This window comes from Pagrus major, chromosome 3 (genome assembly GCF_040436345.1).
Source record: "Pagrus major chromosome 3, Pma_NU_1.0".
NCBI lineage: Eukaryota > Metazoa > Chordata > Actinopteri > Spariformes > Sparidae > Pagrus > Pagrus major.
Genome location: NC_133217.1, coordinates 14,554,392 through 14,579,626, shown reverse-complemented (window position 1 = coordinate 14,579,626; position 25,235 = coordinate 14,554,392). Strand labels below are relative to the sequence as shown.

Below are 25,235 nucleotides of genomic sequence, written 5' to 3'. Positions count from 1 at the left end.
GTCACTTGAGTCAATGTCAATCAAGTTTGAAAATTTTTTAAATTTTGGGGTGCGGAGTCAGAATGAAGCCAGATTACCAGACCTGTGAAGCCCCTTCCTGATCTCTGCTTCAGTGGCTCAATGTAACATACATTAGCCACTGTTAGCACAACACACCTGAATGTGCATATAATGGTCTGAGGCAACTTCCTCAACAATGTAACAGAAGTGAAATGCGAAATCTATGCAGTACTCTTTTAACAAAGTATCTTACGCGTCAATTATAAGTAATTCCTGCATGTCACTTAAGACCTGATTCTCCTTCTTACAGCACAACATAACTTTTGCTAAACAAGCTCCTTAAATCCCCATGTTTTTGACTTAAAGGCATACTTTGTAGGATTTGTCAGTTGCCGTTTTCAAAATCAGCCCCTCCTCCCCGGCTAAACGGTCGAGACAGAGAGAGAAAGCAACAGTTGTCGAGTGAGCTGGAGAGTCACAGCGGTAATGCTCTGAAGCACAGATTAACACGTCTGCACAACCCTCCAGATTTGTTGTGAATGCAGCCAAAGTGCACACTTCCTCCTGCCCAACGATCGTCTCTCTGCTCTGTGTGTCTGCGTAGCCTCACCTTGCCCCGCCCTCAGTCAAACAGACTTGTAGCTCCTTATACATTAATAATAGATCAAAAGCAGAGGAGGGAGACGAGACAGTGATGTAACCTGGTTGCTACGTTTCTATAAAGTCCCATTCTTGTGCTGTTATTAGTGGGGGGGCTACACACCAGTGCTCAAAGGTTGCTCCGTAGAAATGCAGTTTGCTTTGTTTGGGGAAACCAGGAAAAATACTAAGAAAATACAGGCAGAGAGCAGAGTCTCTGTAGAGCAACACACCATCACACACTTCCAGTGGGCCATAAGTGGTAATTAAAAGGAATTACTCTTGAAATTGAGTCCATAATTGCTTTTTTGGAAATCCTGCATAGTACACCACAACAGATAATTAATTTATGATGAACAGGATGATGTTCTGCTGCTGATAAACTACCTGTCATCCTGGACTTTCTGCTGATTGTAGCGGACATGGAAGTCTCTGAGCTCCTCTATCAGTCCAGCAGACAGCATCTCATCTACACGGGCATCCAACCGCGTGTCGAGAGCTGGATGGGAGCACAGAGGGAGAAATATAACAAGTGTAGCAGCGAAATAAGACAGACACACGTAAACAGTTATTTCATGCTGCACTGAAGCTCCCATATCGACATGTCCATTTCTGTTGTTTTGATAAATAGCAATAACAGTAAAATGAAACTCCACACAATCCTCCCTCCTTACCGTCCATGTCAGCGTGCAGCCAGAAGATGCAGGGGTCTGGGTATCTCAGCGGCCCCCCCAGTCCACCGCCTCCCTCCTGCCCCCTCTGCTCCTCCAGCCAGCTGCTATGGGGGACGCCTGTCTCCTGGTGGATTTGAAGACTCCTGTAGTTAACACACAAACAGACATGCTGTGGTTAAATAAAACACATTTTCCTCTGGGACTCTGTGGAGACAACCAAACAAATATTTCTCAGATATTTTTTTAGTTTGATTCCAGTTCCTATGATCTCCAGTATACAATGAGTTATACATCCCATTCCCTGTATGTCAGACCTCGGAGGGTAAACTGAGATTAGATGAGTCAACCATCCACTCATCCGTTAAATCCAATGTAAATGAAAATCTCCAGCCCCCCTTCTGAGGCATAAATTTAGTTAGTGTTTGGGTGTAGTCTAAATGATTACCACAGCAGCAACAATAAATTCAGAAGACAAGACGGGAGTGATAAAAAACAATGATTAAACAATGGGAAATACAAACCACAATGAAACAAGATAGAAAGCCGTATGCAATCACTCTGTTTTTATAGTTAAGATTCAGACTGGGTTAAACACACTTGTGAGATGTTGAGATTCAATCCGAGCCAGATTCTTTAGCCATGCCTCGCTGCACTCTGAGGTTATGAGGAAAATATGATTCCTGTCGTCTTCTGTCATCCAGAAGAACAGAGTAACCTAACCTGCTCACACAAAAGACCAGAGTGCACTGACTGCTACTCATCAAGCTGTGTGTGTGTGTGTGTGTGTGTGTGTGTGTGTGTGTGTGTGTGTGTGTGTGTGTGTGTGTGTAAACAGACACTGGTGCTGTCAGCATAGATTGGGTGGAGGCCATATACTGTGACTGTCAGTCTGAGACAGAGTAAGAGCCTTTCAGGACCTCATACAAAACATGAGAAAAATCAAAAACATTGTGAGCCACCAACACGTTAAAAGACACACCCACAAACATTATACACATAAACATATTCTTATTATCCTGGGGGTGAACAGAGCATTTTTTTCATTCTTTACTTATAAAGACGCTTGAGGTGCTGCATAAAACACAAATGGCAGTACTAAAACCTTAAGATTGTTCAGCCTTACGTTTCAAATGCAATTTAATTTGGACAAAGTCAAAAGTTTCATATCAAAACAATAGAACCATTGTGCATCAGTTTTTATTTTGGTGAGATTAGCTTCAGTTTTAAATTAAGCATCTGGTCTTAATGTAACTGAACACTTTGTTTTGGGTGTGTTTGGATGTTGTAAGAAACAAACATTTTTACAAATCCAAACAGAACTGCATTATACAGTAAATTCAAGAAGTACAGGATTGTGCTGTAGTGTAAAATGAATTCACATCACGCAGCAGAAAAAAATAAATAAACCCAGAACAAGAACTGACCTCAAGACATCAACTTACCAACAGCCAGCTAGCTAGCTTTAGCTAGCAGCTAACTCTTGGACTAGTTGTTGTTAACAAGGCACAAAAAAAGTATTTTAATGGGCTGGAAATATTCAGTCACATTTTTCACTAATGTTGCTGGTGTTTATTTTGCCATTAGCTATCTAACTAGCTAGCAAAAGCAACAAATTAGCTGCACAAAACATGGCTAACACAGACGAATAACTGTAGCAAGATAGGCTTATTAGCCGTTCTTTAGCTTACAATAACAAAAAATGGATGTGTGTGATTAATACAAGTAGCCAACTTTTCCTAGATATGCTTATGCTGTTTTAATATAATATAATGGCAGAAGTAAAAAAAAAATCTCTATCTCCTATTATTGTAAATTTAGCACTTGAAGCAATTTAGCTTTTAGCTGTTAGCACATTAGCAGTTTTCGGGTTGTATCCACTGTTGAATACATTTATTTTAAGTGTCTTTGGATGAAAGTGTTGGCTAAATGAATATAATATAATTTAATGTGAGTTGGTTATGATAAATAAGTTAAAACTGACCAGTTTGTAATACGTTTCCTCGACATATACATCACAAAAAACTGATACAACGGTTACTAGATATCCAGTGTAACACCAGCGAACACATTACCAGCTGCATCACCTTGCTATCTTGCGTTTGTCATTGGGGTGCAACATGGCGGCCATTTTGGGGTCCACCTCCGCCAATCGTTTATGCAACTCAGCTCCTCCCAGTTTCTCCAGCTCCAACTTCCTGTTTGGGGCCCCATCACCTCCGTCCCCTGACTCCTCGTTCTCCTGCTGACAGACACATTTCACTTATTCTATTAAAGTTGCCTTCATGTACTCCTTTTTAAAATCCTTAACATATCAATATATCCTGTTGGATCATTTCTGTGGATCAGAAATAATGCAACAGAAAACTAAAAACAGAAATGCACATCATTTTCATTCATGTTTCTACTATGAAGATTAAGATACAGCCCTTAAAAGTCATTTCTTTGCAACTGAGAAATTAAACCTAAGTCACACTTTTCAGGAAAGCAGCATAGGCCTACACTGTGGTGAAACACTGTGAAGATAAATAAAAATGACATAATAAATAAGATACACACCCAGAGGAGCCTAGAGATTGACAGAAAATGCATTTGAGTTTACATGTACGACACTCACCCCTGTACCCAGCAGGACCCTCCACAGCACAGACTCAATGTAATAGTTTGTTCCCCCGACAATGACTGGCAGTTTGTTTCTGCTGTGCATGTCATCTATGTTGGACAGTGTTAAGGAGGAAACTGACACGTGCACATTTGAGGAACACGAACAACTGCAGTCTGATTTAACTTGTTATTGTGACAGTGTTGCACGACTGCTCAAAAATGGAAACCATTCTGAAATGACCTGTTGAGCTCATTTAATGGCACTCGCACCTTAATGGCATAAAAACAGCTCCAGCCTGCTCTAATTCAATCAGTGACCGTGAGAGGCTGCCAGTCGCATCTTGCTAAATTGCATTCAACTCCCCGGGCTATTAATGTTTACTGCTCAAACAGTTTTTGTTGAATGGTTGTATATTATGAGCACATTCAAGAATACAGTGAGAATCCAGATGAGACAGAAAATTGAGTTATTGGCCTCTTTGCCTTCAAGAGCGATCAGAGTTGAAATGAAGTGTTCAAATAACAGCAAACATTCAAGTGAACAGACACACAGAATGAGAGAGTTCTGCAAATTACAGCTCCCTGGAAAATAAATAGGGAAAAAAGCCAGTTTATGTAAACGTGCATTGGGTTTGCAGTCACATCTTCAGAGGGAGTTCAGAATATCTAACTATCTCATGACAAAAGTGCTGCAAAACGGCAAAAAGGGAAAGAAAATCAGCAAGAAACCTCGGCACGCTAGATCTGCCCTTTTAATAAGTCCATGCATCAACACAGCATGTGGCCCATTAAAGAAAAGCCTCAACAGAATGGTGAAAACAAGAACAATATCACTTAACGGTTGATAATAGGCTGTAACATTAGAAAGAGGACAACAGCAGCACCAAGATCAGTGTGTTGACTCCTGGTGGATTTCTTCTTCTTGTCAGCATTTACACTGACTGAGTACACTGTGGCTGACATGATGATACACTCCTCAGGCCTTCACACGCCAAGGCTATTTTTATTCTGTCGGAAAATGCTTCACGCGTAAAAATAAATACAACCTAATGCCGTGTCAATCATGTTTACACACTGACTTCTTCAGAGCCATCGAGAGTAAGAAACGTGTGATAAAAACAGAATGATCACAGAACTGTTGACCATGATCTGGTCTGACTATCTGCAGGTCCAGGTGGAACTAGCGCACAGTTTGATTAATGATGTGATGTGATGTGATGTGATGTGTGTGTGTGCATGTCCCTACTTGACAGCCGCTGTTCAGGATGAACTGGTTGGCAGAAAAGCGATGGTCTTCATTTTAATGTATGGTTCTAAAATCTAGCAGCGCTTCAAACTGGAGCACTGACATCCTGAAATACACCTGGGAGTGATGGGGAAAATTCAGCAGCTCAGCAGGCGAAACACGCCTTCCTCTTGTCTTGTTTATCTTTGTTCAAGTAGGGAGAAGACCACAAACACATCGTCACCTGCTTGACGACTCTATATATAATTTTCCGCAACGGATAGAATAATTAACCCATCGAACCTCACAAGGTGTCTGTGCACAACGTTTTTTATGACGGATTTTAAAAAAAATAACGCTCGGAAAAAATGGGATTTGGTGTGCAAAGGCCTTTAAAGTAATCAGGCGATTGATTGGTTCGTCGATTGACAGTTTGGCTCTGCAGCAATTCTGATACTTGATTAATCAACTAAGTTATTTTTGGCGTAAAGTAACTCCCACATGAAGATGTGGTGCCTTTGTCCTCTATGGCAGCGGCTCTCAACCCTTTTGGCATGTGCCCACTTCAAATAGAGCATTGTCTGCCTGTGACGCCTTGTCACGAGTTTTCACCTCATGTCATTTAAATAAACGTTCCAGGCGTAGAGAGGTTAACTCATCCAGTATTTCACAAACCAAAAACAAGGCATATAAAAGAAGCATTGAAATTGTGAAGCTGGACTATGTTTTTTGTTCTTTGCTCCCCCATTAATCTTCTTGTGACCCCTCTTCATTTGTGCTGTGACCCACTAGAGGGGTCTCCACCCACAGGCTGAGAATCGTTGTTTAATGATGGTAAACTTGATGTATTGTTAGTTGGACCAAACATGCAATTTAAACTATTCAAATTAGGAAGCAAGGACACTGTGGTGTCCATTTTTCACATTTTTCCCCCCAGATTTGATTGATCAGATCAGTAATTGATTAATTGGTAATTAATTAACAATGAAAATAATCATCAGTTGCAGCAAAAACATCAATACTGGAATTTTAAAAAGCCTCCACGGTCACACAAACAGAGCCACACCTTATTCCACTCTCACTCTCTGCTCTTCTGTCGCATCTTCCCTCATCTTGCACCTTTCCTTCTCTCTCTCTCTCTCTCTCTCTTCCTCCTCTTCCTCCTCCACCTCCTCCTCCTCCTCCTTCGCCCACCGTCTCTGCTCGGGATAATCAAATAACCACTGAAACAAGATAAAGGCCTATCAGCCATCGTCACTCACCTCTCCTCCCTCTCACACACACACACACACACCAGAGAGAGGGCTGCATCAGTGTGTTTGCAGAGGAAAAGGAGCAGGAGGTGGGAAAGAGAGCGAGCGTGATCACTGACAAGCGGTGAGGAAAACTGAGGGAGGGAAAAACAGAAAGAGGGCTGGATGATTGAAAGCAATAAAAGAAAAAGAAACAGGGGTTTGGATGGAGGGGTGTTTATCTGAGTGGCATGTTGAGTGAGGGATTGATAGCTGATGATGCGCCATTAAGTCCTGCGTCTTTGAACTTTTCAAGCCCGTCAGCCTTCTCCAACTATCACACACTCCCTCCTTCCTCTTTTTCCCTCCATCGTCTCTCTTTCCTGCTTTACAGTTTAAAAACCCTCCACGCTGCTTCCATCCCTCCTAATCTGTATTCATCTCTTTCCATTTCTCCCTCTTCCCACCAGCAGCTTGCTCGCGCTGCACTGAGCCTATTCTTGGAGCTACCGCATCCCCTCGCCGCACTGGTGAGTGTGTGTGTGTGTGTGTGCGAGGAGAGAGTGTGTGTGTGCATGCCTTCCTGATCTATTAATACCGTCTCTAGTTATCGCCTCCTCTCTCCACATCTGTGTGACGGCCGGTGTCTGCGGGAGGGTGTGACTGCCCAGAGTGTGTGTGTGTGTGTGTGTGTGTTTGTGTGTGTGTGTTTGCGTGGAGACGCATTACAGACACAGACTCCTCTATAAATATCGTCTCCAGTGATCTCTCTCTACTCATTTTCAGTGCAACATCTGCAGCGAGACACGCTGACAAAACGAGGACATAGCAGAGCTTCTTCTACTTGAGCACACACCTCCAGACCAATTAGCAGAAGTCAGATCGAGTGAATTCTTCCCCTGCAGTCAGTACTTAATAATCTGAGGGAGGGTGTGAGAGAGGTGAGAGCAATATATGGAGAGAGGTGTTGAGGAAAATATAGTTCCCCTGCGTTAACGCGTCTCCAGAAAAGGATATCAGAGCCAGGGCTTTGTTCCTGAAGTCCACCACCGTGTAGCTGCTAACTAACGGGTCCACGAAGCTGATCATGTGATGTTTGCACTGGGCGTGCTCCTCAGCTGTCACCTTATTGGTAATGATGTCGAGGCCCTGGTACACCTGAAGGGAGACAGAGAGCAAAATGAGAACCGTTAATAAATGTTCTAAAGACAGGCGTAACTACAATAACATAACAACATATTTGGAGGAGCTAAAAATAAACAAAATGAATGGAAGTTTAATGGTTCTTTTTCCTAGAAAGGATAAAACTCTGGACAAAATAAAACAAATAGCGCAGGAGATTGAAATCCACGCTGGTGTGAGGGTGTGAGTGAGTGTATTTGTCAGTGTCAGAAGCTGAGAGCAGGGCGTTATGGGTGAAGGAATGAGGAACGCTGCCCGCTGAGCATATGAAACGGCTCTGAGCATTCCTGCAAATGATCATACACACCTCCTCTGTTACATCACCCGACGAGGGGGCTCTCTTGTGGAATTTGACAGCCGGGTATCATGCAGTAGCCTGTTGTGATTTTCAATCTCACAGAATCAAGAGTGGAGAGGTTTTTAAAGGTCGCAAAGAACTTTAGAAATCAAACTCTGGCATTGTTCCTTTTGGAGTTTATGAGCACCAACTTACAGAAGGGGAAAGTACAGAAGATCCACACAATCACACAGTTTCAAGGTGGGCACCCAATATTAGTGTCACTAATTTAGTATCTGAAAAAATGTGAAATATGGTCACAGTCTCCCCTTCTGTTCCTGAGTTATGGTGTTGAATAATGGCCAGAAAAGTGTTTTTGCAGAACATTATAATGTCACAGTGAAGCTGACCTTTGACCTTTTGGGTATAAAACGTCATCACTATCACTTCATCGATTATCCAATTAGACATTTGTCATAATTTGCTTTAGGGTTGCCGTGGTGTTGCAATTTTCCCACCGACCAGTAAGCTTGTGACAACACCGGTAACACCCGGTACACCAGGCTTTTCACAAGAAGAGACGCTCACTATCTGTAGAGTACTGTGTTTATTTACCGCTAATGCAAAATGAACATTTAAAAGCATTGCACTGGTGAAACATAAGTTGCAGGTGACAGGCTCCTCCAACTTCTCAGTGAGGTAACAGCTCCTTTTCCCTCATTAAGGTTATCAGGTTCTCTATTTGCATTGGGTTTATATCTGAAATACTGTCGAATAGGTGTGTTGCTTTTCGTTTGACAGCAAATCCTCCGCTATCGTCTTGTTGGTCAACTCATTTTTCAGGTTACAAGTGAAATGTTACTTCTGCTTCTCTGTGCTGCGACTCTGATGCTGGCGCTGCTGCACAGAGTAGACTCCTGCAGCAATTAAGTGCAGCGTCCGTCCTCTGGCTAAGTGTTGCATTCAAACATTGTTAAACAAGCAAAATGACTGTGGGGCAAGGACTGCAATCTGTGTCTGCCTGACAACCGTGTAACACCGGGAACACGACTACCGCAGGATGCCTAATTAGCCTATGAACTCTTGAGTTATGGCCAAAAATGTGTTTTGTGAGCGCAAAGTGACATTTGACCTTGAGTTCAAGTGAAGTTTGTACCAAATTTGAAGAAATGTTCTCAAGGTGTTCCTGACATATCATGTTTATAGGACAGACGGAATACCCTCAAATCACTTTGGTGTAGTTGGGTGATCTAGAAAGGAGCAGAATTGATTCTTTGTCATGCTCATACAACATTTTGATTGCTAAACTTCATCCAAACCTCATATCATTTTGCATTTTACCAGGACAATAATCAAGTTGCTGGTGACAAAATATCCACGCCTGTCCTCATTTATCATGTGAATACACCTCTAAATACAGGCCTGTCTTCTGCGCAGCATCTGTGTATAGTCTACCATCAACCATTCAAAATATGTCTGTGTGGCTGTGAAAGTAAATCAGTCTGAAGTTGCCAGGAAAACTTTATGAAAACTATTTTGGTTCAAAAAACGTCCCAAACAATTTCACCAGTAGGCTGCAAGTTCAGGCTGGAGTCATCTTCTATTTGAGTAAAACAAAAGCTTGGTTAAGAACTCTATTGTTCAGTTATTCAGAGTAGGAAAATACAGCCTTTAATCATCAACAGTCAGCCGACTATTGGGACTGAAGCGCAGCCAAATGAGCACACAAGTCTTATTTTTACAGTGCGAAAGAATGGGTGAGTGAATCACTCTGGCTCTACTCGTGAGCTTATTTTTCCCTCCGTGAAAAGACAAATGTTGCATTGTAAGTTCAGATTTTTTCCCTTTCAGACTGGCATTTTACTGAGTAGAATCTTTGTGAAGTTAGGTCAGCTGGGATGTAGTGAAGTGGGCAGTAGTGGGAAGATGACAGAGGGGAGGGTCAGACACACACAAGGGAATTGCAACAGTAAGAGCTCAGTGAAAAGTACATTTTTGGTGCCCTGAAAGCTTATTTCTCCAAGGTTTTTGTATTTCTATGCTAATTTTACCTAACCTCAACCCTAATCCACCTAGATGTATTACTCCAAGGTTATCATACATTTATTCTCATTCCCCCAAACTCTAACCCTAGCCCCCCAAAGCTTATTACTCCAAGTATTATCGCACTTTTATTCTTAGTTTTCCCAACCCTAACAGTGAACCCTTTCAGTTGCATTTTACAGTTTCAGTTTTCTTTTAATGCTGACGTGTCCGTAAGGCAGCACATGCAGTGCACTACCTCTTAACTTTGTTACCAAGCATCTCCCAGTAGTCTAAAATCTTATACTTTCTTATACAACAACATTTTCAGGCTGTTTAACCAAACATACATGCATTCAGTAATCAACACAGCTGTGCAGGTTATTGATGGTATCCTTAGTGAAAGTGCGTGTGTGGGTTGCGTGCACTTCACCAAATGTTCTTCAGCGCCGCAGCAAGCCAAAAGTGGGGAGCAGGGCAGGGAAGAACAACCCAGCCTGATAAATTATTCACGGCTTCTCTGCACGACACCACTGTCAGCCAAGGGAGGCATGGATGCATGGACGGATGGATAGATAGATGAAGGAGACGCAGAGCAAATGAAGGAGGGTGAAGGTTTGAAGGAGTTTTTGGAAAAGAAGAAGAGCTTTTCGGAGAGAGAGGACGAGAGAGAGAGAGAGAGAGAGGAAAAAGAAGACATAAGAGGAGACAGAAGAGCGCTGTGTACTTGTTACAGAGAACAGGATGATCCCTGACAAATTTGCACACATTATCCACCACCACCCCTCCTTTGCTTTCACTGCTCTCGCTCTCTCTCACACAAATTGTACAGAGTGAAGACAGAATGATAGGTAGCAGATGGATGGCAGAATGATGGTGAGAGAAAGACAGAGATGCTCAGAGATATACATTGGCATCAGGCTGGCGAGAGTGTGTATAATACAAAGAGAGAGACAGGGCCACACTTACTAACGGTCCTGTGTCTCTCATTTTGAGCCACACACCCAACACAAAAGCTCTCTTTAAACACACACATACATTTTTATTTTCTTTTTTCCGAGCACAAAGTCCAGATGAAACAGCTTTTCAAGAGGATCTAGCTTCCGTATTGTGACATCTGAAACAGGCGGGACATAACCTCGGCAAGAATTTGATTTGACCGTTGAAAATGTGTACACAGGTTGGTATAGCAGTATCTGTCAAGACGTTACTTTCCCAGGATGGTTAAGGCATGACCCGCCCTTCTAGCGGTGACAAAGGCTGACTGTTGCGTCCCATCAGGTCACCTGTGTCTCGGCCAGAAAGTTGCACTTGAACACACTGCAGAGACTACAGCTCTCGGCTAACTTGCTTGTATGTTATGTGCCTGCTAGAAGCATACCACCAGGTAGCAGTAGTCTGTATTCGTCATTCGAAAAGGAAAAGGGCTATTATAGTAAAGCAGCGTTTTTTGACACCGCTATATAATTCATAATCCAGAATATATCGAATAAGACACCGAGGCGAAAAAATAAGCACTTTAGAAATGCTAGGACTGGACGACAAAATCAAATATCGCAATATTTTTGACCAAATACCTCGATATTGATATCCTGACAATATTGTAGGGATAACTGTCGACCGAACTATTAACACGGAGAGATTTCTGATAGATAATCATCAGTAATTTGGACATAATGATAAGTGGGTCCTCGTCAGAAAAACACCCATCCAGGTTGACTGTGAAAGCAGGTTATTACGACCCATACTGATGTTTCTTGTTAGGTGACAACCTCTAGTGGTCATAGTAATCATTACGGTATTGAAGGAGGAAGTCAGGCAAAGTAGTATAAAGAGCAACAAGTCTGAATAGGAAGAAGGTCAGGGATGAACAAGGACAGGACTTTTACCCAGGAGACTACTGATCGTGTCCAGTGTAAATGTTGAGATATTTTATCGTACTAACGTAGTTAGGTTATGTCACATACAGTACATAACGTAACTGCAGTAACATACATAAAATAGGTACATTCGTGACTGAAGTATCATAAGTAACATATTTATTTTAACCCAAACAACGTTTTCCTAACTAAGTAGATTTCTTGTCCAAACCTAACCAAGACAATATAGTCTCAGATCTCAATAACGATATTGCCCTACCTAACCCTGGCTGATCTCATTCCTCATGCCTTAACCTAACCAACTCATTCAAGAAAGGCAACGAGTACTAACCAATCAGAGGCAGAACAGGGCGGATTGTGACTTCGCCACCTTTGGAAACTCAGGGTGAGAAAGACGAAGTCCATTGTACGCTCTATGTAGTTGCTGAAGCAGTCCACCGTAAAATGCCTTGCACATATTCTGGAGCAGTCAATGGTCCTCAAAGTTTATCATCATGGTTTTTTGGAGAAATGGAACAAGTAGTGATCTGGCGCTCAACTGAAGACACACCGACGTACAATACTGTTGCTATTCATATGATAGATCATGTGATACATGACTAAAAGCTCACTCTTTCATCTCTTTCAATTCTTCCACACTTTTTCTTAGCGTCCCCCCCCCCACCGGTTCTCCCAAAACTCACCATTCTGTCTCTCCAGCAGGAGCAAAGTTTCCTCTCTTCCATCTGTCCTCCTCCTCCTCACAATCACTCTCATTCTGTTCATTCTTAACTGCCACTGAGCAAACACAACTAATCGTTATGCAACTACTCCTCAACGTATATTTATTTGCTCTCTTGCGAGAACCTTGCAAAAACAGACTGTGATGATTTTAATTTCGCCTTAACGAGGACAAGGAGACCCGTGAGTAAAAGCAGGCGGAAGAGGACCGGAGTGTTAAGCAGGAAAAAATGAAAAGAGCAACTTGAGTGGAAGACATGAAGAGAAAAATGCTTTGAGGGGGAGCCGCAAATGAGAGAGCAAATGAGAAAGAGATGAAGACCTCCAGTCGAGGCGGTGGAAATGAGCTGCAAATTGTGGTGGTGTTGGCGCTCGGAGTCGTAAAGGAATCAAAGATAAAAAAAATCAACATATCTAATCGTGATTGCACCCGCTTCTGGAGGAAACTGAAAGAGGACGTCACAGTAAACAAAGGGAGATTGAGTTGAGAAGGCATTTTTTTTAAGTATATTTCAAATAATGAAAAAAGCCAAATTTATCTCATCTGGGTCGGAGGGAGTCGTAGATTAAACTTAAGGGTTGATCTGCAGTTTCAGCTAATGCTCGGTCATATTTCGCGCCATCTGAGGACCAAACAAGAAAAAGCACTCAGCAGTTTTCTATTAATTATCAGCGTACACACGGGAAAGCATGCATGACATTTCTTGTGAGGTGGACAGATATATTAAAGCCAAGTCTTAAGTTAAAAGGAAATTAATCAGTCTAATAAACTGTGATATTCTCTCTCCATAAGTACTGCGCTGTTAATTGGTTGTGTAATTTCTTTATCAATTAAAAAAAACTCCCGGAAGTGGTTTTTCTGGGAAGTTGCTGAGGAAATGTTTCAGAGACGTGCTCGTCACATTCAGCTCCTCTAATTCCAAGCGCCATAATTCACGCTGATGTACTTCAATGGAAACCCGGCTCATGTGGGTTCAGCTGCCTACTCCTTCCTGTCTCGCTTCTTAAATGGATGTGAATGGATGTGACCGTGTGGCTTGTGTGCGAGTGAGCGAGGAATGTGTGTGTGTGTGTGTGTGTGTGTGTGTGTGTGTGTGTGTGTGTGTGTGTGTGTGTGTGTGTGTGAGACAATGAGCTCAGTGTTCGAGCTCTGCAGAGCCTGCAGCCAGCCTGCCTGGCCAACCTTACGCCCTGCACGAGACAGCTGTTCCTCTGCCACATAAATAAGGGGGAGCATGGCCAAATGAAAGAACGAGGGCAAGAGAGACAGAGAGGGGTGAGGAGGAAAAAAAGAGACGGAGAGAACAAACACTCATTGAGACATAAAATAAGATTCAGACATAGCCAAGAGAGGATAAAGGGGGATAAAGCAGACCGTTCAGAAAAGTGTTGCACCAGTTTTTCAGTTTGTCAGTGTTGGTATTTTATTAACGTACTCACAAAATGTTGCGTTCTGACCAGATAAGACAATATAAGACCATGTATGTAAAGAGTTAGCTTTATTTAATTTTTACAGTAATAGTTAATATAATGGTGTCAATGGTGTATCCTGGTGTGCACTGTAATATTGATTTTTCTGGTCCACTGTGGTTTACTCTGCCCCAGCTGGCACCCAGGAGAGAAGCCCCACTGCGCACAGTGTATCTGTAGTTTGTTTCCATGCACACTGACATTGAGTTGACTGAGTATGGCAACGTGTCACTGATCCAGAAGCAGTTTTCTATTCCACTATGTTTGAAGCAATAGTTTTTATCTTTGTTTTGGGAAATATGCCCAAATGCGTGCCAAATATGCCAAGATTGCTAAGATACATCACTGGTTTCTGTCCAATAAAAATGAAGCTACCTCAAGCAGACGGTTAGCTTAGCACAAAGACTGAAAATAGGCATACTGTAGCTGCAACAGCCAGCCAGGCTTTGTCCAAAAAAGGCAACAAAATTCACCTGCCAGAACTTTTAAATCTCACTAATTAGCATGGTATATCTTGTTGATTCAATAAGTATCAAAACTTAAGTGTAAAAACACACTTTTGTGGCCAGACTCACTAACTTAAATTGTAAATTTCTGCTGGTTTCCTGGGACCTTCACTGTCACAACAAGACTCCAGGACATTCTCCAGGGCGCAAACAAGAAAGTCCAACACATAAGCCCTGTAAAACAACAACGTGCCATTTTTTCCTGCCTTTACAGTGAACCCGGAGGCTTTACCAACAAATGTAAGATTCACTCTATCAAGTTTTTCCTCAAACCTGTATCACGCTAGCCAGTTGTGAATATGCTAACGTTAGTGCCATTTTTTCCAGTTACTCTGTGCTGTGCAAACTCAAGCTCAAATGTTTGTTTAGCAAGCTATTCAGCTAAGTCACTAGCAAAACAATGTGTTGTTTTTTTTCATGCCTTTACTGTGAAACTGGACGTTTTGTCAAGGTTAGCTAAAGTAAGATTTAGGCTACTCTATCAAGCTCTTTCGTCAAACTTTTAACATGCTAGCCAGCTGGGAACAAGCTAGTTTTAGCATAATTTTTTCCCCATTTACTCCTGCTATGCCATTTTTTTTTTTTTGGCAGTTTGCTCTTTTGATTGTACATAATGTCAGTGAACTAAGAGTTTTATGGAAGAGGGAACCAAGCGTTTTAGCTCAGTCGCTAGCAGGGTTATATACAAGCGGATAGAGATTCCTCCATTTTGGACTCTCTCGGCTCTCAGGTAGCCTAAAGGTCAGTACTGTCGAGACGCCGTTCTATTGGTCAACTGCGCAAATTCATGGGTCAAAGTTCACCAAGTTAGCCTGTGAAACATTTGCACTGATTTACGTATTCCTCATAACTAACTGTACTGATTGCAGCAATTACATTGAAGTGAATTAATTTCACAGACAAATTTTGTCACTTTAAATGCCATTAAGTCTATGATGCAGTGAAGAATCTCGAAAACCTCAGGCTATAATTAAAAACTGAACAAGCCTAAATAGAGTTCTTGTGTATGAACATCCCCACACGTCATCTTACACAAAGAAGAATGATTTTAATCAGTTCCACTGAGGTTTACAAGTTTTAAACTTCGGGGAAAAAATATCACTGGTATCGGGCTTTGAGTCAGTGACTAGTGCATCCCTATAATTATTCAATAATAAAAGCCAGTTCATCACCTAAGGCCTAATATTATTTATGCTGTAATTTCCATTTCATAAGTAGTTTTGGTTTCAGTGATCCCATGATGACATAAATTACAGTTCAGTGGCTTTTTTTCAAAAGAAAGAAAACGAGATAAAAAGCCAAAATGTTTATTGTTTTAATCAAAAGCATTAGCAGGGTCTGTTGTAATCAGTCAACTCTGGTCCAGAGAGGAAGAGAGTCGAATTCGTCCTTAATGTGACCCCTGGACGTGGCCCTATACTGTACACAAACTGTAAGCTGCATTGCCTTATTTGTATCTCTCTGAATCTTTTCCCTACATTACACTTACAAGAGAATACCTATCTGCCTTTTTTCTCTTTTTACCCCTGCTCTCCTTCCCCCTCAAGGCACCAGCCTTCAACAATGTATCCCTCCATCTTCCTCTCCTCTCTGTCTCTCTGTGGGGAATGGCCCAGTAATGCCAGACTAATAAATCATTCATGGCGTTGTTCCCCCTCCTCCTCCCCTTCCTCCTCCTCCTCCTCCATCCTGCCATCCTCCTCTCCCTCGCTGCTTTTACTGTAGCGGTGACCGCATCACCACACCCGAAGACTGCAATTCACACAACGGGCACACAACAAAAATAAGAGTTAAGCAGCTCTCTTTTTTGGCCGGCTCCAACACAGGCTCGGATTGCTTTAAAAAGATGCTTCATAAATCGGGATGTGGGAGGCAGCATCGCCTCAGTTACAATACAAACAGATACGTCAAAGCCCAGACAGGTCATAGCCACACCAGACAGATAGAGAGACAGTGGGAGGGAGAGAGGGAGAGAGATACGTGCACAGAGATGGAAAGAGAGAGAGAAGGAGGAGAATGAATGACTGCGAGCGAATTAGAGGGATATAACACGTAGCGAAACAGTTTGTGAGTGTGGGATGTGTTTAATGCGTAGATAAGCAGTTGGTGTCGGTGCATGTGTGTATATGTGCAGTGAAACCTCTGGGCAATAACAAGTGTAACCTTTGAAAGAATATATGCCCCTCGCAGCGGTCAAATCAGTTGGCTACATGACCATCGTGTTTCTAAATTTACGACTTAAAAGGCACATGAGCACTTGGTGTTCTTAGTAAGAAAGACCTCCTTCTTTCTATTTTTATGGGGGCTATAAGGGCCAAGATGACACATGACAGCTTTCCTGCTGCTCAGGCCCATTTCTCACATCCAACTGAAAACAGCAAGCCTGACAAATTGTCTTCCTTTGTCGCAATTTTCACTGCTCATTTTGTCTTTGACAGAACACGGCCGCTCCTCCTTTCATACATGCATAAAGCAAAGGGTCAGCGGCCACCAGTGTTTCCAATGGTCCCACAAACTCAAGTACCGGTGCATGGATGTGCATGACCTGTTAAATTGCCCCTTTGGACCTCTGATGGTCCTTCAGTATGATACCCCACAGCCACGCCTGCAAACGAACTCAAATACCTCTTGTGTTTTTTAACACCCTGCAGTGAAACCATTTATTTTGTGGTCACAATGTGTTGTTAGTTAATGCGTTGAGCAGGTGGCTGTGAGTAAGCATGAGAAAATCTGCTCTCAATCCTAACATGTGCTTTGTGTTGAGTAATTGAAATCTTTGATGTCATACTGGAGGTTTAGTGTGATTTAGCCTGTTTACTCATAATTTCAGCAGTTTCCTTTACTAATGAACAGTGTAGATTAATTTACTACCTTCAAGGCAGCATCTGTTTTCCATCTATTTCAATTTTATTTTAGTTATCTCTCTTTATTTGTCAAAGTTCAGTTAAAGTAACAAAGCAGAAAAAAAAACTCTTCCTTTCTGGTGTGTTCAAGTGTTCCTGGGAAACTGAAATATCCAAGACTTTAGTGCTGGTTGTACACTTCTCACTTTGCGTGTTGCAAGAGTCAAATTCATGATGAGTGTACAGTTTAATAACAAAAAACAACAGGGACGCTGGAAGTTAGTCACAGTTGGGGATGCTGAGAGGTCGGTCATGATGACATTATGGTAAATGGCGCGCTACATTAATGTTTTTTGTCTTAAATTGAATGGCCTGGATAACTTTGAGTTAATAATTACTAACAACAGCTTGAGAAGTTTTGCACTACAGCAGACGACAAACTTGAACACCAACATATTATAGGTCAGCAACTACAGTCAACAACAGCAAGGAGATGAAGTGGGAGAGAAATTCCCCAGACTCCCTTATAAAATCGCTCAATTTTGAGCGATGGCTAGACGAGAGAAACTTTAGCAACTGGGTGAAACGCAGTTATGTGGGCCTTCTTGTAAATTTTGCATGTTAGACATTAATTAATTTCTTTTTTGCATAAAAATTGATGTGTTTATTTGCGTATAGGGCAGGAAAGTGAGATCCAATCACACATAACACTTTTTAATCGATCGATGGTTTTTATAATGCCTTGTCTTGGGGGTGCTGCAGCCCCCTCAGCACCCCTACTGCTTGTGTCCACGAAAAACAATAAAGTTTATCTGTTTGAACATTAAAAACCTTGTCTTTGTACTGTCATCAGTTGGATATAGGTTTGAAAAAATTTGAAAATCATTGCCATCTGTTTTAATTGACATTTTACACAGCGTCCCAACATTTCCAAATAATGAGCATAGACTACACAAGGCAAGACTCAAAACTTTCAACCCTTATACAGAGTCCCGGTGCATCATATCAGCATTATTGGAACTGCATTGTACTGTATCATGAAGCACCTGCTGTTTAACATCCTCAGTTTAAGTGCACAAAACTTCAGAAAGCTCTTTTCAGCTTGTGCAAATCTCTAAGTAATAGTTACAAAGTGCAGTAAGCGATGAGTGAAAACATGGACAGTCTGCACACTGGCAGTGGTCCAGTAGCAGCCAATATCCTTAATGTGAAGAGAGCGACAGGGAACTCCAGCGTATCTTTCACTGATGTGATGTGCAGCAGAGCATAAACAAGACAGCGTCTGAACGATGATCAGAGCTCAGAGTAAACTGGTCTAATGTTTCAGTCTGAGCGCTCCTCACATGAATCACCTCTGAAGTGCATTCACTCTATCAGCTTACTGTCACTGCCCATGTCAAATGTTTCTTATTACCAATAATGCCTCGCAGTGCGTTGTCAGTAGGCAGAGCCTGGATGAATCGTCCTCTCCCCTGAGGTGACACTTGATTAACAAATGTCTATCCATTACAGCTCATCAGAAGCCTGATTCAACCAATTAAACCCGACAACTTGTGCATATCAAACAATCAGCGCAACAGGAACTTTTGACCTTGACGTAGTGTTATTACTTACATAAATGTGTTTCTCAAGTTGTCCACTGTGGTTTAGAAGTTTCATCTGCTCTCACTTTTATAGTAGGGATCGACCAATAGGGCTTTTTAAGGAAGATACCGATTATTAGTAATCAAGGAGACAAGAACAGATTTATGGAACTGATAAACATTTGCATAATATAACTCCAGGGTCGCACATGCATCCAAAACATTTTGTCTCTATTTCCATTTCCTGGGACATTACACTTCCACTCTACACTACATTTTGGAGGCAAATATGACTTGTAGTTATAGTTATAATAGTACTCATAACTACTTCGCCAATTCAGATTAATAGGCTCCTTGTATTATTAACATTTTTTGGTAACAGAGGCAAAGCAACGCATTTTTTTAAATTAATTTACTGGATATCTGACAAAAACAAAAAGATTCTGATTATTAGAAAAATGCTAAATATTGGATATAACTAGTCCAGTGGGGGTCTTTAGCCTCATTTCCACCAAAGTACTTTTGGTAAAGTACCTGTGAACCTGTTAACCAGGGCTTCATGGGTAACCGCTTTCAAATTTCCAGCAGTTGGGTAACAACAAAGGAGACTGGTCTGAAGTCTTGAGAAACTGCTGCATTTATTAACTGGCATGCTGTGACCTTCATTATACATTACTGCCTGACTGACAACTTACATGCTGCTAACCTTCATTCCTCTGCTCCGCTCACATTCACCACAACTGTGGTTGATTATTACAACACGGGAACGAGCTTTGCTTTAGAAAAAGCTGCAGTCAGCAGGACAAAAGACCGCTGATAAAAACAGGTGATTGGGAACATGATGATGAGACGCTCTAGTTGTTCCAGCTGACCAATCAGGTTGTTTAGAGTATTAATTTGACAGGTGGCCAATTCTTACATATAACTGCTTTAACGATTAACAGCAAGATAAACAAACAAAATGAAGAAACCAGATTTCTTTTAAAGGAGAAAACACTGCTATAGAAACGCCTCGTCAGTAGTCCCGCCTTTAATTCCATGACTTTGTGACATCACACTAAGTCACACGTGTCACACATTTGCAGAATTCCTGCCTCGTAGCAAGTCTGGCACATAAGAATTGATTTAGCAAAGCTGCTCTGTTGTTGTTAGCTGTGCTGGCTCAGGTGTGTGTGAGCTGACCAATTAGAGGAGACTGGGTATTAAGGAGGGGGGCGTTAAAGAGACAGGAGCTAAAACAGAGCGTTTCAGACAGAGGGGGAATACAGTGCTGCAGCACTGGACAGAACGAGAAAACTGATGCGTTTTTTTGAACATTAAAGCATGGGTTACTACTAGAATAGTAGTAACCCATGCTTTAATGTTCAAAAAAACGCATCAGTTTTCCCAAAATAAAAGTATGAATATAACATATCTCCTTTAAAAACTTAAACTTGAAAGGGAACCTGGGGGAAATGAAGTAAAAAAAGAACAAAAGAGTTGAGTTAAACATAGCAAAGCATATAATGTACTGTACTACTAGTTCTGGATTCATCTAATTGTGAATATGGTGCACAGTAACCTCTAACTGTGTTAAATAAAAGGACCTGGCTAATGACTGGCTAATTTAAGACTTCTCACACTCACAAGATCCCCAGGGAGACCACTTATATAGGTATACAGGTGACGTGTTAATATAGGTACAGTGAGGACTAAAATCACACTCATGCATTTTCCCATAATTCCAGCTTCAAGGGAGCGAGAGCGAATTTTTGCTGAAGGACCCCCGCTGGTCCCTGAACCCCCTCTTTGGGAACCACGGTTTTACACTACTTGGCAGTGCCTCATTCACTGACAGTACAGCCGAGCACTTGTGTGTGTGCCATAGATAGCATGTTCATTTAATGAGTGAATAATATCCCCCTGCATGTCCAATGAACTGTGGGGTCGGGGGCATGGGCCACGGGCAGGGGAGGGAGGGGGTGTTCATGATAACACAATAGGAGTGTTAGGGAGTGTGGGAACCAATTCTCCCCGGGACAATAGACACTTCCCAGTGGCCACAGCGTGCCCATTCACTATCAGCTGCTGGGCCGGCGTAGCACGGCGCTGAATATGCACCAGCTCAGCACAATGCTGCTTTCTCCCAAACAAGACCAGACTGTTTCCTATCCCAAAGACAACACAGGCCAGCTCTAGCCTATACACAGCCTCATTCTCACATAAGCAGTCTCTCTCTCACTCACTCTCTCACTCCATGTCTGCATGTCTCTCTCTCACTTTCCCTCGCTGTCACACACACACACACACACACACACACACACACACCAACAAGGCCAGGGATTGTGGAGATGCCGTGCCGTAACTAGGCCACTGTTTCTCTCCACCAGGGCTGCTGGTCGCTGAGATATTCTGGGCTGAGATGTTATTAGCGTAACCCAGTTTACCCAGTACCAGGTGATTGGTGGGAGAAGAGCTCCCCGCTGAGACATACACACTCTCAAGGACAATGAGTCGGGAAGCATGGGGGAAGGAAGGTGGTGCTGAGGCAGGAGGAAGGTGACGAGAGAGTGAACACGGTGTGATTGCGTCTTTTAATTGTGATGTCAGAGGAATCGCTGTTGGACACTGGACACAGATTTGGACAGAGTGGAGTGTGTCTGTTTGTCTGTGTGTCTGTGTGTGTGTGTGTGTTTGTGTGTGTGTGTGTGTGTGTGTGTCCACACTGTGCTGTGATTTAACCCAGACTAACCCAGAACCTGGGAGGGCGGGGCAGAGAGAGATGGGAGCGAAGACACACACAAGTCTATTTAAATGTTGCAGCTTTGACACACACACACACACACACACACACACACACACACACACACACACACACACACACACACACACACACACACACACACACAGTTCATCCTGACATTTCAACACACTGATCTGTCATCATACAGATCTTACTGCTTATCATATAAACCTTAACTATTTCCTGTTGAATATGATTGCTTATACTGTGACTGGATTGGCAATAAAACGTAATGTTACAGTAATGAAAGGCCCAATAAATATTTTTATGACAGCATCTCAGCGTTACAGCAGACTGATCTCCATTCATCGTTACTGTGCCTTAATTAGCACAGAGCTGTGCCACGCTGCATTACAGTGTCAAAACAAACTGCTGTTGCATTAACACCTTTTAACTACATCTAACAAAGTTAATATGTAGCTTAAATAGGATATTTAATGATCACCCCACCATTTACTTCCTAGACAAATTTACATTTTATTTTGAAGTTGCCAAAATGTCCAGTATATGGAAATAATCAGTGTTCAGTGTTTAAAGTAACTGATATTAAATGCGCTTCAGTATCAAATGTACAAGCAAAAGCAAATTATACATATGTTTACATATATGTATACACTGTACACTATGGCTCAACTGATTACCCGACTGGCCGGTTATTCAGCATTTCTCTGATAATCAAATCAGTGTTTGTTTTTGTTCTTTAAAATGTGATTGCCGATAAAATGAATTAATTTTAAAATGCGCTGAGGCAGCAGGCAGTCTTTAAGTGAACTCTAAACTAAAGTTATCAAATAAATGAAGTGGAGTAAAAAGTACATTTGCCTCCCAAATGTATTGGAGTATAATCATCATTTGGAATCATGTCCAAATAATCATCATTATTGGACCTAAAACTCACACAAAATCCACCCACCACTTCTCCCTCACCACTGATGGCTCCACTGCACTCCCCTCCCCTCACATCCAAAACCAAGGTGTCATCTCTGACCAAACCCTCTCCTTCGAGCAGCATGTTAAACACATCACCAAAACAGCCTTCTTTCACCTCAAATACATTGCTCGCCTCCATCCATCCTTCTCCTTCACAGCTGCAGAAACTCATCCACGCATTCATCACTTCCAGACTGGATCACTGCAACAGTGTCCTCTATGGTACATCATCCACAATACTCATAAAACCCACTCACGGACCACATCACCCCTATCCTTCAGAACCTCCACTGGCTCCCTGTCCCTCAATGAATCCACTTCAAACTACTCATCACCTACAAACCCCTCCACAACCAGGCTCTCCCCTGCATGACTGAGCTCCTCCACCGGCACACTCCCACCTGCACCCTCCGGACAGGGCCTTCTCTATTGCAGCTCCCACTCGCTGGGACTCACTCCCTCAAGAAATCCCTCAAAACACACCTCTTTAAAACTGCCTACAACTTTTAACACCCTCTTTTTATACGTTCCTTTATGTGTTTTTGCTTTGCTGGTTTCTTTTGTGAAGCGTCTATGAGTATATTGAAAAGCACTATATAAGTTCAATGTATTATTATTATTATTATTATTATTATTATTATTACCATTAAGTATAAAGTAGCAGACAAGGGAAAATACTCAAGGAAAGTACAAGTACCTCAAAATTGTACTTAAGTACAGTACTTGAGTAAATGTACGTAGTTATTTACCATCACTGGAAATCATTTTGAATACATCCTCACTTAAATATCTTGGATATTTGTCTCTGTTTTGAATGTAAACTGTATTTCATGTTGCTAACACTGTTAGCTGCAGACACCTTACCTGCCTGACTCCATTCATTAAAGTGCATTTTTTGTTTTCTTTATTAATGATTATTTGTCAGTCAATACACTTTGTAGTTACCACCTTATGTGTCGCATGCTTTAATTACAGACAGTGGATGTTTATGATGTGTACAGTATTCAATTATATTGAATATTATAATATTATTAGTTATTTATCTATACTATGCATCCAGTCAAGGACTTCCTTTTGCTGCTTTGGTGAGTCAGTTTCAATTTCATATTTTCTTATTGTTTCCTTATTTTATCTCATTTATGAGGATTTAACTGTACTAACTTGTGTGGTGATGTCACACCAAACTAAACTGTAACAATCGTGTAATTAAATGGTTTACACCTCATTACCTCACTATTTCTTAATAAAAACATGCTTGTTGTGATCGATTCGGGTGCCACAAGTTACTGGTTGTTGTTGTCAAGGTGTTAAAATGAATGACAGCGAGAGATTAGACAGGAGAGAAGGAACAACTACAGCTGTCATCTGTAAACTGATGTCAGCTGTTTCATCTTTCCTTCCTGTGTGTTTTGTTAAAGACCTAAAGTAGTACTTTAACTTTCCTTTAGATGACGTCAGTGTGTTTAAAGTGGCCTCTGAGGGCAGACAGCCCGGGCTGAGTGTATTTAAGAGCTTGTTTGTGATGTGTCATGTTTTCTCCAGCTGCTGCTCGGTCCTACAGACAGATGCTAATGTGGACCAGACACATGTTCAACACGGTCTCCTCTGCCGTCGGTGTATGTGAGGTGAGGTTTAGTCTGAGATACGACTCAGTGCAGACGTTTATATCTTAATGTTAGAGCAGAGGACGGGTTATTTTTCATCTTTACAGACATATTCACACTCGTGCTATTGCTAACGGCTATCCTGCGCAGCAACTTTTAGCTAAACACAAACCCCACGTTCAGAGTTACAGTAACTGGCAGTCTGCTAGCTTACATTTGTATCTGCGTTTATTTAGCTGAGCAGCAGATGTTTTTATTCTGCTTTACTCGAGCATTGTGGCTGCCATGTCAAGGACTCCCTGAGCATTTCCTCGTCTTAACAGCCGTCCTACCTGCATGGAGTCGGCGCTGATGATTTCTCCCCGAAGCCGTCTTCCGAGCTCGATCGCCAGCTTGGACTTGCCGGTGCCGGTAGCTCCCAAAATCACCACCAACGACGGGACCATCGCTCTCCTCAAGGCACCCTGCACGCTGCGAGCGGACGCCGCCATGATGCCGCTTCCTCGGCGCCCCAGCTGACGGCGGCGCGCATGCGCAGTGGGCGTACAGATGAGAGGTGGGCTCTGGTTACCAGGCAACAGGCTACCGTTACTCTGGCAACATTGATTGATAGGGGATCACGTGGAGGGTCTTTAATCTTGGTAGACTGAATAAATGTAATTATTTGATCATTTTAGCCTTACTGGTATAGATTAAACACTCTGATTGGTCCCTGCAGTGTCATTTAACTGGTTTCAGACCAGTTCAGATAAAACACTCACCAGTTAATAAGGCGTATGAACAGATGTATCTCTTCTTCAGCTGGTTGATGTCATTTACAATGTTTATAAACTGCCTTTACAGGAAGGATGGTTAGTATGGTTTCTATGGAAACTGTCTGCAGCAGTGAGCAAAGATGCGTGTTGCTATGGCAAAAGATGCCCGGATGGGTTACCTTGGAGACAGCTCAGAACAAATGGTGGATGGGGGGAGGGGGCAATGTGTGCGCACTCATACAGGTGGTTTTAATAGAAAACAAATGTGTGGAGAACAATAGTGCTCTGATCCACGACAGGATGCACCGGA

At 42.1% G+C, this 25,235-nt stretch overlaps 1 protein-coding gene across 2 annotated transcripts in view; it reads right to left on the bottom strand.

Annotated features, from left to right (window-relative positions):
• trit1 (tRNA isopentenyltransferase 1) overlaps positions 1-24,720 on the bottom strand; it is a 42,231-nt gene extending 17,511 nt beyond the window's left edge. Inside the window, exons 1-6 of one of the 2 annotated variants that reach the window (XM_073463169.1) lie at positions 24,503-24,720; positions 7,389-7,529; positions 3,928-4,026; positions 3,398-3,555; positions 1,314-1,456; positions 1,027-1,138 (exon numbers count right to left, since the gene is read on the bottom strand). In XM_073463169.1, the coding sequence (XP_073319270.1) occupies positions 1,027-1,138; positions 1,314-1,456; positions 3,398-3,555; positions 3,928-4,026; positions 7,389-7,529; positions 24,503-24,661 (812 nt within the window). In that variant the 5' untranslated portion in view covers positions 24,662-24,720. The remainder of the gene's footprint in view (positions 1-1,026; positions 1,139-1,313; positions 1,457-3,397; positions 3,556-3,927; positions 4,027-7,388; positions 7,530-24,502) is intronic. The other variant, XM_073463170.1, reaches the window with a different exon arrangement.
• Between the last annotated feature and the right edge of the window lie 515 nt (positions 24,721-25,235).